The 17879-nt window shown below is 40.9% G+C and overlaps 1 protein-coding gene across 1 annotated transcript; it reads right to left on the reverse strand.

The window, feature by feature from the left end:
- Positions 1-903: 903 nt before the first annotated feature.
- On the reverse strand, positions 904-17339 carry LOC105920198 (ras-related protein Rab-37). The gene is made up of 9 exons (XM_036142345.1): positions 16890-17339; positions 7646-7756; positions 7203-7244; positions 6989-7055; positions 6811-6863; positions 6427-6492; positions 3667-3723; positions 3506-3582; positions 904-1088 (listed from the first exon to the last, which is right to left on the reverse strand). The coding sequence occupies exons 1-9, from the start codon at positions 17043-17045 to the stop codon at positions 983-985; spliced, it is 735 nt and encodes a 244-aa protein (XP_035998238.1). The 5' UTR covers positions 17046-17339; the 3' UTR covers positions 904-982.
- Positions 17340-17879: the final 540 nt, after the last annotated feature.

Genomic DNA, 17879 nt, shown 5'->3' on the forward strand with positions numbered 1-17879 from the left:
CTATTGTGCGTCCTCCCAGCACAACTTGCGGGCCCACTGTTAGGCTTATGTGTGTGTACAGGTTTAACCCTCTGTTAATACAGCATCTTGCAATTGTTTTATACCCCTTTAACATTTCCTCCTTTTATTACGTTGCAGACACAAAATTAATTTGATCTCGCTGGGATTTTATGTGGTGAATCAAAACAAACTAGTGAGTAATTGCGAGGTGGAAAAAAAATGTTAGTTTTGTTTCCACAAAAAAACAACAACAACAACGACTGTTTGCCTAAATAAAATTTCATGCAACAAAGTGCCTTCAGCAACGTATTTGTAAATAAAGGCCGTTAAAGATTTGAGATCGAGCCATAGGTCCACCATGTAGCAGAACAACAACCCTAAACATTTAGCTTGAGCTAGAGTGGAATGATTTAGATCAAAGCATATTCATGTGTAAGGTTGGCCTAGTCAAAGTCCAGGGCAGACTTACGCCACACTTTTCAGATTCTTATTTGTAAAGATTCAGAAAAGGATTCATGTTTTTTCTTCCATATCACAATTATGCACTCCTTTTGTGTTGGTCTTTCACATAAAGTGGCAATAAAATAAATGAAGTTTGTGGGTTTAAGGGGTATGAATACTTTTGCATAGCACTGTATGTGTAAGCTCCACAGCTGTTAAAAGGCATATTTTCAACCCTTTGAAAGAAATTGTCTGGAGTCGTGCCGAGACTCTTAAAGTTGCCCGGCAGTTCAGAAGAGATCTTCATAAGGCAAAGTTTTAAAAGTCTGGAGAATCTCTTCTTGGCAAACGTAAACCATGGATTGTCCGAGTTAATACCTGGTTCCATTCTCCTCAACTTTTGAGGACGTCCTTGTGGATTTTCTTTATTTCCCATGAATGGCATCGTAAGGTTTTTTGGCAGCAGCAGCAGCAGCAGCGACCTCCTCCCACTCAGCTCTCCTCGTGTCCGTGACGGCCTGTTTTTTTTTGGATGTGAGATTCAGAAGTAGCTGCAGCAGGCGGACTTCTCCTTCTGTGACTCAATATATTCATGAATTTGAAATTTGGATTCATTGGGGTGCTGGGCGGCCCGGTGCTTCAGTTCCCTGAGGGACAGAACGAAGAGAATTGCTAAACTGACAAATTCCTTTTTTTTACAATAAGACAGGAAACTTCACCTCTCAGCCACAGCTATGAAGGCTAAAGGTGTTTAAAAGCAAACGTGTACAGGTTGTCGGCCAAATGTTTTCCCAGCATTCTGAGACGTACGGTGGAAGGAAAAAAAGGGTAACTGCCTTCAGTGCAAGAAGTTAAAGAGTCACAAAGGAAATTATTAGAATAAAATGAATACTGGGTCATTTTTCAATATGCTGTTGGAAATCTTAATTAAACATCGCATTACAGGACTGCTAGAAATTTTTTAGCGGGATTTTAAAAAAAAGTCCACCTATTGAGGTGCTTTTCCATCTAAGAAATACTATTTCACGAAATCAAACAGTACACAAAATACCAAAACATTAGGGAACAAGTTAAATTCAAGACTTTTAAAGATCACACAGAAACCCTGACACCACAACAGCTCTTAAAGGGACCTAGTCACGTACTGTGACTTCACGTTTCCTGATTAAATTATTGTGGACTGTTCGCCTGTTATATTATATTTCTGTGTTTTACACAGTGTTTTTGCTCTATTGGTTACAAAACAAAGTTCTTTTGTGTATATTTACCATAACAAGACCACGTGACTGGAAGTATGACACAGCACATGTGCGCAATGAGTAAACAAGGAGAAGCAATGGAGCCAAGTGAGTCGGCAACATCCAGCCGAGCTGCGAAAAGAAAGAGGCTAAATAACCCTAACCCTGCAGATTGGGTTGATCTTGGACCACGCAGAGCTGTCACTTTGCTGCGAGGCATTGCAGGACGGTCTACTGGCTCTTACAGCAGCTGCGTCAAATGTCCCCATCTTGCTTTCCGGTAATACTGCCGGGGTACGGCACAACAATGTTTATGTCTGCTGATCGTGCCTGGGGTAAGGTTCTTTTCCGGCTCAAAAAGAACTAAGTAAACACCATCAGGGCGAACGCATGGCGTATGTTGTTTTATTTGAAAATGAACAAAGCTTTCTGTGTTTTCTTTTTAATGGTTCAACTACATGAATAGGCCCCTTTAAATCACTGCACAGGCAGCTTAACTGATCACAAAAGGTTTCCTTACTCAATAGAAAAACTATAACAGCCGAAATAATGCACCCGTCTAGTTAGGAGACTGATTATTGGTATTATTCCTTTGTATAAAGCAAGAATAATAAAGGTTATGGAGTTGCCTATTCAAAGTCCATAACTTAAATCTAACTTTAAACAGGCTGTACGAGTGAGAAAACTAGTGACTAGATTTGTTGTTATTGTTAAGTAAACAGAGGGCTTAAAAACAGAGGAAGAGCAATGCAAACCAGGCGAGCACATTTAACAGAAAGACAGTGCAACTAAGAGAAAATGACGAAAGGCCACAAAAATGAACACAGGAAGATCTTAAAAACAAAAGCTAAAGACTAAAACTACAGTAATCATTTAAACCAGAGTGCGAAATACAGGGGGGTCCGGGGGGGCTCGACCCCCCCGATTAACCCATGAGACCCCCTGAAATCCTCAAAAGCAAAATTTAAAGGGGGTCTTAAATTGTGTCAAAAAAATAAAAAATGAAATATATTTTGTCACTAATGGTCACTAAAATTTTTTTCAAGCTCAACATGTCCAGTATTTAAAATTCAAAACATTTATTCACAAATATCAGAATTAGAATCAGACATACTTTAATGATCCCAGGGGGAAATATGTTCTTTTTTATGCCATGTGAAGCCAGCCAATCCTATTCGCGGATGCAAATTAGGCATGTGCGCGCCAAACAGAAGAATAACGTAACGTTGACAACAATTAATACTAAAAATGTTTAAATTTTAGTATTAGGAACTGATCTTATCTGTTGTGCCTGTGCACTTTGTCTGTTTCACTGTTGATGAATGAGAAAGTCCTCTCTAGACATTGTATGTCTGGTGAATGTGAAGAATTGACATTAAAGCTAACTTTGACTTTGACATTGTAATGTTATAGGCCTACTGCATATTGAGAAAATTTACATCGTTATTGCGCAACAATCGGGAGATGGGGACCCCCCCAAATATTGACAGGTATTTCGCACACTGATTTAAACCAACACACAAAGAACAGAGCTCAAGAAGGAAATAATAAAATCAACACAAAGGACTGGTTTCGTATGGAACACTGGGGGTGACAGAGACCAAAACAAAATAAATTAAAAAGATCCAAAAACAAAACTAAAGTGACTCCCCAAACAATAACAAAATGCAGATCATGAAACAGCCAGTTTCTAAGTTTAGGAAGCAAAACGTTTTTTCACACAGGGCCAGATTGGTTGACATTAAAACTCGCTCTGTGATTTGAAACACTGACATGTTCTAAAAAGCAAAATCAGAACAAAAGTTTGTGGGAAAACCATATCATACTTGGCTACTGCTGTGAAGGCGAGCTCTACGTTGACTCCCGTCTTGGCACTTGTCTCCATGAAAGGGACGGAATACTCCTAGATGTGCGAGGAGGAGCGAACAGCGGTAAGTAACAGAACGCACCGTGTCAGTTGTGTTTGTTCAGCTGGGCGCATGCTCACCCTGGCCAGCCTTTCTCCTTCATCTCTCCTGATCGCTCGCTCACTGCTCATGTCAGCCTGAAACGTCAAGGCAGCACACATTCAGATTAGACTCTGTACGGATTAGGTTAATTATGATGTGCACATTTTAACTGGTAAATACACTTCACTTTTGAGTTAGGTTGTTGTTTTTTAAAATCCACTTTTATGCAGCCCGTATATGGACATGTTACATGCATGACACGCATGGGTCCCATGTTGGAACACATATCTGTGAAAAAAAGCTTCATGGACATTATCAGACGAAAGGACTTCATACATTCTCGCAATATATTTGGTAAATTGAGATCAGAGGCAAATTAGTAAGTTATGTGATGGCTAAGTGCAATAGTTAGCCAGTGCCAGACATTCTTTGTTAATCATCATATTTTGGTCTGAATTGTACAAGTTTTCTTCAGCAAGAACGAATGTGGAACGTTCTGATGAACTGGCTTGGCTGTGGTTGAACTGTTTGTTTTTACAAAAGGTGATCAAGATAACAAAGATGTAAAAAAAAAAATCCTGTTGTTTGTTTCCCTTTTTTTCTGCAAATGGTTGTTGTTTTATGGACATCATCAGCAAAAAAAAAAACAAAAAAAAAAACCTCATAGCTAGCTTTCTTAGAGAACCACCCAAAGTGGGGCAACTGGTGTTTGTAAACGTGTTCAATTACACCTTCTGCATCCATTAACATTAGAACTACCAGACAGACTGCCTGAATCTACTGTTCTCCAGTTTTGCATTGTATTACATTGAAATGACTGTTGTCATTTCAGCTTTTAACTTTTTGCTCTCTCTCTCTTTCTTCATAGTTGGTACACCTGGTCTGGCGTTCTGTTAACTGTGACATCAGAACAGATTACTAGATCAATGTGTGCTTCTGTGTTTTTTTGTTTCTCTTGTTGTGTCTCTGTTCTGTCTTCTGTAACCCCAGTCGGTCGAGGCAGATGACCGTTCATACTGAGCCCGGTTCTGCCGGAGGTTTTTCCTTCCCGTTAATGGGGAGTTTTTCTTCCCACTGTCGCTTCATGCTTGCTCAGTATGAGGGATTGCAGCAAAGCCATGTACAATGCAGACGACTCTCCCTGTGGCTCTACGGTTCCCCAGGAGTGAATGCTGCTTGTCGGGACTTTGATGCAATCAACTGGTTCCCTTATATAGGACATTTTTGACCAATCTGTATAATCTGACCCAATCTGTATAATATGATTGAACTTGATTAATGAACATTGTTAACAGGTTCTAAACTGAGTCCCAGTTCTCCAGAATTTCACCTAAACCAGCTCGGCTAAACGTCTCTTCAATTATGGGAAATGCTTCATATAAAAATATCAGCTCTTTCACTATGTTGATTCATATTTCTGCATATAATCATCTGAACCATTGACGCTGAAGTACAGTCAAGACCAGGTTATTCTGGCTCGGTAATGTTAATCAAAAAGTCAATTTAAAACCTAAATTTGCCGGGAGGGTGAATAATATTCAGCGTGAATGGAGCTGTTTTAATTCTTACATCTGGTTCACTTCTATTATACTTATAAATATAAAAACTGACACAGCAAGCAGTCGTTTAAATTTACAAGGCACCCACGACATGGAGTCAAAATGCCTCCCTCTGGTGGTTGTAAGAAGTATTGGACTCTCGGTGATTCAGGTGTTACAGGAATTTTGGGAACAGAACAGATCTACCTGACGTAGGCCTAGACATTTTTGTAAGCCAATTTTTGTACTCACAAGTTCTGTAACATTTTTCTCAAGGTAACTCAAGTGTATTTTTAGTGATAACGTGTGATGTCATTTCCCGAGTCAGAAAAAGCTTTTTAGAAATTATTTGATCACCATTAAACGACTGGTTCCCTCATTAATTGAGATCAGCCATGCTAGCCTTTGATTCAAATGAAAAAACAGATGCAGATAAAGAAAGATCTGCCAATAGAGTCAGAAATATTTGATTTCACTTACTGCTACTGATTATGAACCCCAAAATTTACTGTCATAATCACCTCGTGATTATGAGAAAGCTCAACAAAATAAGAGCGAGTTCTTTGGATACAAGCAAAAGCCAGCTTAGATGTTTTCAAATAACAAAGCTGTAAATTAGCGACATTGGATAATTGCAGTCAAAAGTGTTTATTGCATTCATTGGCTGGTCTTGACCTCTCTCTCCTTTTTTAAAAGTATTCAACTAGAGCATCCCATCAATCCAATGTGTCAATCTGAGGTATGTCAGACAAGTTTCACTGCATGCAGTCACTGAAAAATCACTGATTTTTAATGACTGGAAAAGTCCATGCACTTTGTTCTAATTCTTGTTTACATATCAGTATAATTTTTTGTGGCGTTGCCGTAAATATGCGCGGTATTTCCTTGCTTTAGAGAAGCACAAGTTGTAAAAGTGGGTCTAAACAGTTCATTGATGGGGAAGACATCCATCCATTTAATGCGCCTGCGGGATTTCGTTCAGCGTTAAACTACGCATGAAATCCTCTTTTCAATTTCCGAACCTCTGCAGGCAATTCTGTGCAGCCACACGCAGGGAAATAACATGAAGTTGTAACCCACATCAGTCCTGGGTATTAACCTATCTCAATGCCGTCTCTACTTGTGGAGGCTCGGTCAGCATCTACTCTGAACTCGGACTGAACAGTCTCCGGTCTATTTCACCAAAAGATCACAACTTTCCTCTGTGCCCTTAGCACGTTTTCTGTCACACGCTGCGCTCCGGCAACATCGCCTTCTCACCTTGTTACCCAGCAACATGATGACTACATCGGTCTGCGCATACTCATGGATCTCCGTTAACCAAGCCTGGACCAAGAGAAGAAAACACACATGCGAAAACATGGTTAGTCGTGTTAAGCCCTGCGGAGGGCTGCAGGTATGCAGACCACTGGTGTGTGGTCACATGGCATGTTCTAAGCATCGGCTCAGGAGCCGCTGTAGATTTCTGCACTCCTTCATGCATGCACTGCAGGCCTAACTGATAGACATTGTGCAAATATTAACACCATTCATCTATACCTATAAAACACAGCAGGCCAGACACTTTACTGGTTATCTTTATTTATTTTTCCTTTACACGTCTATTTCTTTATTTTCCAGGGGCAGGTCAAATGCGAAACTCACCCGGATATTGTCGTATGACGATTTGTTGGTGATGTCATACAAAAGTAGCAAAGCTTCGGAGAAAACAAACAAACAGTTAAACACATTATGGCTTGAGATATATTCCAAATGCATCACGTCCTGGGTGAAAAGCGCAAGAGAAACTTTGTAATTAATGTTGTGATTCATTCGTCCTCACCATGTGCATCCCTGTAATATGCGTGAGTCACACTTCTGAACCGTTCCTGTCCTGCTGTGTCCCAAATCTGAAACAGAAACCACACTGATGGGCTTCTAACCAGCACTTATCTTCACTTACACAGTAAGGGAAATTGAAATAATAATAAAAAACACAGCTAATGTCCTACGAAGACTCTGCGACTCATGACGTAAATCAGCCTCTGCACACTGACCTGTAGTTTGACTTTTACGTTGTCCACAGATACCTCTTTATTCTGAGGAAAAGGACAAACGAGAAAGACGGTAACAAAAGGACGAGCTCAGTGGAGTTCAAGGTGATGGGAATGTAAATGATTTCATCTGCTAAGAGCTGACACGGCAAGGACAGCGATGGCATCGGGCGAGGGGCATTAGTCTTATGGTCTAATATTTAACCGCTGAGTAAATGTCCCCAGATCAGCACAGGACACATCATTAACCCAAACTCCACTCCACAGGCTGCGGATATAGGGAGTGACACTTCAGCACTACTGCCACATCACCAAATTACACCAAAATCAACCAATTTCCCCTGCTTTTTTTTCTCCAGGGAGTTTTGCGTAGACAAAGAAAACTTGTTAAATGGGTGGTTTCTCCCGCCTGCCAGCGTGTGGAGGGGGGTTTGTCACAAACATACCGTGAATCCAATTCCGACCGTAGCCGAAAAGGAGCCCGGGATGAACTTGCCCTGGTCAAACTGAACCAGAAGGGACGTCTTCCCTACGCCGCTGTCCCCGACCAAGATTGTCTGCAAGAACGGGATAAACAAACACACGTGTTAGTGATTTTTACAACCAACATCCACCCAACCCTGGATGGTTACGCTGCACATATAAAACCCCATTTCCTTGCTGCCGCTAACTAGTATTCCTGTACTGGCTGAGAGCGGTTCTCTCCTGGATGAGGCCAACGGTGAAGCTACTGTCGCAGTTATCGCTGCAGATGGTGGAAAATGCCCAATCATACTGACCCTACATCTGTTGGAAGTTTCTTCCTTTGAAAACGTTGTTACCGTCCACTGTTGCCTCGTGCTTGCTCAGGAGCAGGAACTGCTGAAAGTCAATGACTCAGTGTAATCCAACTTTTTTCCTTTGACAACTTTTCAATAAAAGGCAACATATCGCAACATATGCTGGGTTTGACTGTGCTCTGCTGTTACTAAGATGACATTGTACTGCACGCAGTTGGTTCTGAATGTGACTATACAGTTCTGTTGTGTTGTTGGACTTAATAAAATTGTATAGTTATGGAAAACAACAACAACTAAAACACTCATCCTATCACCCTATAGATTTGGTCCTCCACTGGAGGCCCAGTATCTATCTGTTGCTATGACAGCTATAGCCCCAAGTTCACCAATGACCGCTGAGACCTTGATTTTCCATGACTTCAGCATTTCCTTTTTCAGCAGTCAGTCTTTCTCAATCTTTTTGCGGTTCTTCTTTGTGAAGTTGCTGTCGCTCTTTTTTTCCCCCCAAGCTGTACAAATAGTAATATCTTTTCTGAGAGCCTGGCGGCGCCCCGCTCTCACAGTGTGACTCATCGGTTGGAGGAGACAATAAAGCCATTCAAAGGCAGCTTTCAGAGGCATCCAGGTTAGTCACCGGGGCCAACAGTCGGTTCTTCGTCTTTGTTTGAGCTGCAGTCTGTCCTCCGCAGACAGACTGTTGTCCCACTAAGTCACAGACAGTAAGTGAAATACAACCAAGCTGTTCGCTCTCTTGCGAGCGAGCATTCGGGTTTAAATTCAGACAGTTTAGGGAAAGCATAGTTTCTTCCGCTCTTAACAATACAAGTCCTCACATTCCCTGACTGTCAAGCAGCATAAAAAACAACAACATTTCATTGATTTTATGGCCTAACCCCAGTTTTTATGTCTGTAAATGATGAGAATATTTGTCATCTTTTTAGGTCCTTTATTCCTCTCGGTTAGTACAGCTCAACACAGATAATCCATTCATTGTTACAACTACGCTTTTTGTCCTTTTTTTGCAAATCAAAATTCCCCTGATGCACAAGTCATAATCAGGAGATCATAAAAACTTACTGTAATTCACTAATTATAACTAAGGGAAACTCATACAGTACATTGATTCTTTACACACAGTGTTTCGTTCTGTAAATTTTGACGAGGATGGCTTTCAGCTGATGAAAACAGAAAACTGAACTCGTGGGGCCAATGGAAAAAAAGTATGTTTAATGGAGAAATGCAAGTCCGCTAAAAAGTACGCTGACATACTAAACATTATATGAACACAAGACCTGGTCATGGGGGGCCTTTCGCATGAATTACTGCATCAATTCACGCGGAAAATAAACATTATTCAAAATTCTTTATTGCCACCGCGTGTTACCGTGGTGAAATTCCTTTCAGGACATAGTCCGGCTTACAGTACACACAAAAAATAACAATAAATATGTGCACAGCTTATTTTCACATTACAGCTTGCAAAAGAAAAAAAGATGAAAGATAAAAAAGTTTGTGTCAGAGTGCAAGGGCTTTGGTATCAGTCCCTTCGCAAGTGATATGAGCCAAGTTACATAGATTAGTCTGTCCTAATTAATTAGGTACTAAATAAGATAATAAAGTGCTTTTGTGCAATGATTTTGTAGCGACATTTACAGAAATGTGCAACTGATATTCCTGAGAGAAGAGTGTACAGATAAGCAATAACCGTACTGTGATTGTAACATATGATGGACTTTAACATGTTTAACGTTAGATGGACTGTAATGGTTGTAACATGTGATGAACAAACTCTCTGCAGGGGCCTAACACCACAGGATTAACGGTGGAGTGATTTTAACATATATATACGTCAGACTGCAGTCTTCCATCAGGGGGCGATAGCCCCCCTCACAGCTCTTGGAAAGAAGCTGTTTCTAAGTTTATTAGTTTTGGATTTAATGCTTCTGAAGCGTTTACCTGATGGGTGAGGGGCAAACAGCACGGTGCCTCGGTGGGTCGGATTAGTGGAGATGTGCCTTGCCCTTCTTTGGACTCGTTCTGCATAAATTGAGTCCAAAAACTGCAGACAGCATCCCACAATCCCCTGCGCTGTTCTCACCACCCATGCTAAGTCCTTCCTCTCCTTGACTGTGCAGCTCCCATACCACACAGTTATGCTGAGCTCTGTAGAAGTTTTGTGGAAAGTCCAGACCTTTTCAGTTTCCCGAGGAAGAAAAGCCATTGTTGGGCCCTCATTATCCTGTAACTGGCTGGTTTACGGCTCAATCCCCCGCTCTGCTGTTGTGTCCTTGGGCAAGACACTTCATCCGAATTGCCTGTTGGCGGTGGTCAGAGGGCCCGGTGGCGCAGATATATGGCAGCCTTGCCTCTGCCAGTCTGCTCCAGGGCAGCTGTGGCTACTAATATAGCTCACCACCGTCAGGGTGTGAATGGGTAAATGACTGTAGTGTAAAGCGCTTTAAGGTCTGCAAACTTGATAACGCACTATACAAGTACAAGCCATTTACCACCAATGCAGCGCGTCACGGTAGCGATCCGCCTCTGGCACAACTGAGGTTGCTTTAGTAGCGGCCTTCAGCTTCTCAGCATTCATGGCTCAGGGGAGAGTTTTTGAAATTCCTCTCAGTCTTTTCTAAACTATTGTCCCTCCCTACGTCTGCTGTCCGATGGATAAGGTGCGGATTTCCGTCCTGCGTGTCCATTCCAAATCATCTCCTTGTTTCTATGGCTGTAAAACAGTGCTTCCATCAGTGATCAGTCACTGTAGTCCGATCTGAATAGTTCAGGTTGATGTCCTCCACCTTCGTCTCACTCCAACTTTCTGTTAAAAGTTAATGGCTTAAAATTTGCAGTACATGTCACGATTCTGTACGTCTACATGTGTGTAAATGTGTATACAAAGCGGCTTAATGCTCATGGCTGTGCTAATAGAGAGTAGATGGGAAATTATTCTATCCACAGTTCCCTCTGGGGGCCGAGGGCAATAAGACGCTGATTTCCCTTTCATGTGTTGGAGAGGAAGAAAGAGAGTATTAGATTTTACTCAGCCTCTGGGTTCAGAAGGAGATTAAGTTCCTGTGAAGCTTCTTTTTTTTTTCTTTCCCCGAGTCCACGATCTGTTAATATCAAGAGTGGAGTAATTCTCTTTTTCATGCTAATAAACAAGGATTTCTGCCGGCTTAGTTTGGCACATTTAGAGACACTGTTGGAGAATTGCAAATGTCAGCTTGGGAAACATGTCACCAGGCGACATTCTCCATATTGTTTCTAATTTTCACTGCTGATGTGCAGAAAAGATGGGATTTGGTACCAGAGAAAAGTGCAGTTCCCACTTTTCCAATTTGACATCTGTCGAGGACACATCTCTGGCAACGCTTTTATGTCAACAAGTGATCTATGTGGTTTTACTGTGATTAAACCCAAGCTGTGAAAACCCTTCAGTCAAATCCTAACAGTACTGTTGGATTTAACTTTTCCTCGGGGGGTGGGGTGGGGGCATTCTCCATATCAAGACTATTTTGCCCCAGATGCAAAAAGCAACTTTGCTACAGTATTCATTTTTCTGTAACATTTTCCTTTACAGTGTTGCATTACTTCCACCAATATATGCAAGAGTGATTACCAGCCAGCTCTTTAAACCTTCGACAGAATACTCTTCTTCTGAGCTCAAACGGGATAACATTTCAATATAGACCAATGTTTTGTGTTTTATTGTCTATAGGAGGTTAATTTTACAGCTTCTGATGTAACCAACATTTCGCTGAAGTTTAAACATATAACATAACAATATTATATATTGAAAACTAATGTACTGTCCAGTATATGTACTCTGTATTTGGTTGGAGCTCCCTTTCCATGAATAACAGTGTCACTAGGGTGGCATGGAGGCAATAATAATAATAACAATAATAATGCATTTTATTTGAAAAGCACCTTTCATAACACTCAAGGACACTGTACAACATTAAAACCAATCAAATGGCAGTCAGCCGGTGCCACTGCTGAGATGTTAAGCAAACCCAGGTTTCTTAGCTCTGGGGTCTCTCACCTTCCTGTTGACAAAATCCCAAAGATTCACTGTGGAGTTTTGGTCAGTTTAGTTCAGCGGCCAATAAACCATAGTGATGCCGTGGTTTTTAAAGCAGGTATTTGTATTTTTGGCATTGTCTGCAGGTGCCAACTCGAACTGGAAAAATGAAAGCAGCATCTCTGAAAAGCTGGTTCGCAAAGTAAAGCATGAAGTGCCCTACAATGTCCTGTGCGCCAGCTACGCTGACCTCTGACTTCACAAAACACATCATACAAACAGCAGCGGCAGATAACATAACCAACGTTGAAAACTTTGCACTAGACCAGTAATAGTTTGTAGGGTTTAAATACAGACAGTCCAGGAGCAGAGAGAGGGATAGAAAAGGTTTGATTTGAAAAAACAAAAACAAAACAACAACAACAAAACAAATATGGAACGAGGTGAACATCAACCTGTGAACATAACGGAGGATCCGAGCACTGGACAATGGAAACCAATGAGCTTCAGTACTAAGGAGGAGTGACCTAGACAACAGCTGAGCCCTATCAGAGGGGTGTAGAACAGCTAGGGAAGAGTGAATAGCAGGGAGACTGAGAGAGGCAGAGAAATTAACACAGATGAAACACAGTGAGAGCTTAACCAAAACTAAGAGATTGAAAAACCAAACAGGCAAAAGCCGAGCACGAAAATAAAAGCATAAAGAAAAATGCACAGAGAATAAGAAATAAGGAAAGGAACTCAACACAAAGGAAGGAACCTAATATGGCAAGACCCAAATAGCAATAATAAACGAACCCAGAAATGATCAGAGTACCAAAGCAAACACCCAATGATCGTAACAAGACCTCAGGCAGCTTGGGTCATGTCCCTCTCCACTCTTCCTTCAGACTGTGACCTTGGTTTCCAAATGAAAAGCAACATTGACTTTCATCTGAAAAGATGACCCCACTGCAACATTTCAGGCCTTTTTCTTCAGAGCCCAACCAAGACCCTTCTGACATTGTGGTCCACTCCTTGTGGATTCCCCACATACCCCTCACTGTTCTTAGCTTCCCAGTCCTCTCCATACTATAGCTATCCTGTTTGCTTGTGCTCCTATTTTTTTTAATTTATTAACTCTCTTTCCTTCCACTCGACTTTCCATTAAAATGTTTGGATGTAATACTCCGTTAACAGCCACCTCTATAAAATAGACAGGGCCTGGTATTGTTGTATAAAAATCCTATGTTTTCTTGATATGTTGTAATGTTCAAATTTTTTTGAGAAATTTGGGTTTCTATTAACTGTAAGCATACAATCATACAAGTATACTAAGCAATGGTTACCGCTCTGTTTGTACAACCCCAAGATGGCCGTGACGCATACGCACTGCTCTGTTCTAAATTTAGTCATTTGATGTAATTAGAGAAATGTCCTATCATCATCAAAATAAGCAGAAATAAATGCTTGAATTGCAATAGGCCGGCGACCTGTCCAGGGTGTACCCCGCCTCTCGCCCATTGACAGCTGGAGATAGGCACCAGCACCCCTCGCGACCCCACAAGGGATAGACATGTTAGAAAATGGATGGATGGATGGATGGATAAATGCTTGAATGACATCACTGTGTTTCCCTTTTTTAATTAAGTAAATGGGGAAAAAGTAACCCTCAGAGGACTTTCTACTGCTGTAAGATGCAGCTGTAGTTTCCAGCATGGCTGCAACGATGAACAGGTTTAAGCAGGTATAAAAAATGTGGACTTTTTAAACACTACACAACATTCCGATTAAATGCAGTAGCTGTATCTATGCTAGAGAAAAAAATGGTTGACTTGAATATAGAGGCCAATAAACATGGCCATGTAACGGACATGAAGGTTGAATAAGTTGCTTTACATGAAGTATCTACCCTGGATAAATAACATTTTCAATTTACATTTTTCACCGAGTAAACATTTCTCCTCTGATAGAGAAGGTAGGGCAGAGGAAAAGAACAGATATTTCTTACAGGGAAAACAGTCTGTGCATAATGGACCCAGAAAAAGGACTTGCAAAGCAGGCCCAGCATGCACAGATTGATGCATCTGTGTGACTCACTTGTAATTACTGTCCCTGTCTCTTCAGAGAACGAATGGCTCGCTTTACTAGAATGTGCCAAGAAATGCACCTGTTGATGCTGTGAAGGAAATGAGTATGGTGTGCTTACTTATGCGCCGACAGAGATAAAGACCCTCACTGTCATGGCTTTGTGTTTAGCTTTAACCACACAGCACTGAAAATGATAAATGCTTAAATAACATGATTATTAATACAAAAATAAATATTTACAATCAAAGTCTCTGTAGACTGTAGCGGTACTTTTAGACAACACTATTATTGATTTTCTAAACCAACCAGTTCTTTAAACACAACCGTCTCTTCATAAAATGCTTGATATAATCAGCTTCCTGAATATGTTTGTTTTTCTTGTAACTTATGCATTTTCCTACAATGTCATAATGCTGTTTGACTCGTTTGTGAGGAGTGGATACATCTCTTCAACTTCCTCCAACCCACACGTTTGGACTTTCTGTGTTGAAATCCCGGTCCAGTTTCATCCACTTTTTCTCCCCCTCATCTGCAACTTCAGTAATTGGCTCTTCATTCTGCCAGATCTTCTCATGCATCAGAGACTTGGATCAATATTTTTTTTGGATCCAAATGCATTTCATACATTTCTCCATGGATCTCTGGGTGAGCACCTTTGACATTCATGAGATCTATCCAATAACTCTGCATGAAATTAAAAAGGACATAGAGAATACTGTTCTTCATTCATGGAGTTTTGGTCTGTCATCTACAAAATCAAACCAAAATATTTTGGCAGTGACATTTAAATTTTAGTCATAATGACATGTTTGGATTGTTTTCATGAACTTTCATGAAGAGACTACCCTTGGTGAGGAAATTCAGTCGTACATCGCAGACCTCCGGCATCCTCACATCATTCTTCGACCCCTGCAAAGAATAGTGAGTGGGAACAGAAAGGGTCATAGGAAAGAACCTACTCTCTGTCCAGGATCTGCTTCAGCTCTGCTGAGGGACTGTGTGGGAGACTCAGCCTTCTTTGTAAACTTTCTGAACGGCTGCCTTTAAAACAAACGGCAGGCCAGCATTAAAAACAGAACGATCCACTGCTGTGCATCTTTTTGCCTTGAACTCTTAAAATGCTGGATCACGGTATTACACTCATTCTAAATGTTTTATCTGTTTCATGTTTTTCATGTCTAGGAATCCTAAAGAGAAGTATTATTGTTTTGTTGTATACCGTTTGGTATAAAATAAAGTGATGATGAATTAATTTGAGTATAAATACATCATCATTAATTTCAAGGGTTTATAATAACACATTCAGTTCACATATAACTTAAAGATAGAGCTGATATTTGAGGTGTTCACCTGTACTCACTTCTTATCAAATGAAATGTCTAAACTCCACAGTGTGTTAAAGTGTTTAGGCGTCGTTAAATGGTGGATGGTAGGCATTTTTCTTCGATCAAAAGAAGACGAAAAATAAACAAATATCTTTCACCTGAAAAAAAAAATGAATGTCTAGGATAAAGGAGACACTTGGACCTCTTGGTTCTTTGGCAAGGTCCCTCTGTCAGGTACCTTGGAGTCTCCTTTGATTCTAGTTTAAGCTGAGATGCACTTGTCAAGTCTCTGGTTTGTTCTGGTTTTTATCATCTGAGAAATGCTTGTTTCTGAAGATAACCATTACTAACACAGAGGAAAACGACTTTGAGCACATCCAACCCTCTATTTTTTTTAGCAACCAGTCTGCTGATAAGTAAGATAAAATGATTTCAGCTAGACCTTTTTAGTGCTTTACTTCTGCTGATAACATAACTATACTGTCATGCAATTAACTGATCATTTTGGACCAGGGTAGAAATACAGTGAATCACATACGAACACACTCCTACACAGACAGCGCTATTAAAAGCTTTTAGTCAAAGTGCATTTGGTTCCCATACAGTAAAACCCAATCCATGTTTAATTTGACAACTCACTTTTGAGACAACATGTTTCATATAACAGTCTCCTTCTGACTCACACAATCCTCCCTCAGAAAGAGCACATTAAGTGCAAGGACACCAATCCACTCAGTGAGTTGAGGGCTTTATCTTGTATGGTGGCTGATAGTTAAAAAAGGACGTAATGCAGTGCAGACTGAAAGAGACTCAAACTCAAACCTTCACAAGTCAATGTGACATTTGACGAAAGCCTGAGCGACTTTTTTTCTCTTTATTTTCTCTCCACTGACCGCGACGCCCCCAAGCCAACTGGAGAGAAGAGATTCATTGTGCTGTTGCACTTTAAAACCACACCACCACTAATACAACTTCGACCAATCTGTAAGTGCTTAAGCATATAATATTCAGCTTTTTTAAAACCAGATTATCATCAGTTATTGCAATGTTTTCCTCCCTGCATTTTGATGGCTAGTGTAATTTTTTTATTTTGTTGTGTTTTTTTCACATATGTGGTGGGAAAAACCTTAGTCCTCAGAAGTGATTTTGATAGAGGGGGGGGGGGGGAGGGGGGCTTATTTAAAGCCTCCTTTCATTCTCCAGCAGAGTGGAACATTAAGCTGACAGCTTCACCCGAGAAGGAGGGCAGTGGGACATCTGGGTCTGGAAGGAGACAAACTCCAGAGAAACTGCGTCGAAGTGAGAATCAGCACCATGGAGAGCGCTGAGCCAGTACCGTGCAGATGACGAAATCAGCTAAACTTACGATGGGAAAATTAAAAAAAGACAAGCAAACAAAAAACATACGAAAAAAGAAAAAGAAAAAAAGAACAGCTACTAAGATTTTAAAAAAGCAGGGGAGAATCTTGTCTCCAGCTGCTTTGTTTACCTTGTGCACCAGGTCTTCGTCATAGTTCGGGGCTGGTGGGGTCTTCGCCTGGTTCTCCGTGTTCTCTCCGGAGTCGTAGGCGCTGTCGGGGTTGATCTCCGGGTATGCCGTGGTGTAGCACGCCGAGATCGGCTCCATGGACTCCATCCGCTCCATTCTGAACGTCTTCTCCCACCGCGCCTCTCTAAAAAGAAAGATCCGCGGTACCCGGAGAGGGGGAAGAAAGAGCTGGGAAACTACGCACCCGATCTGCCCGCTCCTCCTCCCGGCACTCCGCGCTCTTAAATTAGCTCCTCCTTAGGGGGTGAATCACTCTACATCACTTAACATAAAAAAAAAAAAAAGACGTGTCGTGATGGTTCGCACGCACGTTTGACGCGATGTAACAGCTGGGCGGAGGATGGAGAAAGGAACGCACTGAGTTTGGCAGATTGTGTGGATGGTGAGGAGGATAAGATGAATGAAGTACGGGCTATGGAAATACCTTTGAGCATTTATTCTAAATCAACAACAGATTCTCTCTACATCATCAGTTCCCAAACAATTTCGCTTTAGAACCACAACCTTACATTGAAACCAACCCATGCAATTTTATTCAATTGCACATGTTGTCAGTGTCAAGACAAAGAGCATCAAAAGCCGATACATGACATTTATTTTTATTGTCTATACGTGGCAACTGTTGTTAATATGCTATACCATCATTTTTAAAATTTAGGTTAATTCCTTTAGAGGATGTCAATAGCCACTGCTCTACACGGTCTTTTGAAAAACTTACAAATTGCTTCAGTTTTTGCCTTTTTGTCACACTAAAATGATTGGTATCATTTATCAAATTTTAATAAACAAAGATAACCCAAACAAAATGCAGTTTTCAAATGAAGAGTTCTTTTATTAATAAGAGAAAAATCAATCTGGACCCGGGGGCCTATGTGGAAAAGTAATTACCTCTTAAACCTGATAAGTTGATGCCACCATGGGGGAAACAAC

Source organism: Fundulus heteroclitus, chromosome 10 (assembly GCF_011125445.2).
Source record: "Fundulus heteroclitus isolate FHET01 chromosome 10, MU-UCD_Fhet_4.1, whole genome shotgun sequence".
Lineage (NCBI taxonomy): Eukaryota > Metazoa > Chordata > Actinopteri > Cyprinodontiformes > Fundulidae > Fundulus > Fundulus heteroclitus.

What these genes read in the sequence shown, in the direction of transcription:
- LOC105920198 (XM_036142345.1), bottom strand. Translation starts at nt 17,045, where the DNA reads ATGGAGCGGATGGAGTCCATGGAGCCGATCTCGGCGTGCTACACCACG. An exon ending in CGGTCGGAATTGGATTCACG is followed by an intron (nt 7,245 to 7,645) that starts GTATGTTTGTGA and finishes CCTTTTCCTCAG; the next exon opens with AATAAAGAGGTATCTGTGGA. An exon ending in AAGGAGAAAGGCTGGCCAGG is followed by an intron (nt 3,583 to 3,666) that starts GTGAGCATGCGC and finishes TCGCACATCTAG; the next exon opens with GAGTATTCCGTCCCTTTCAT.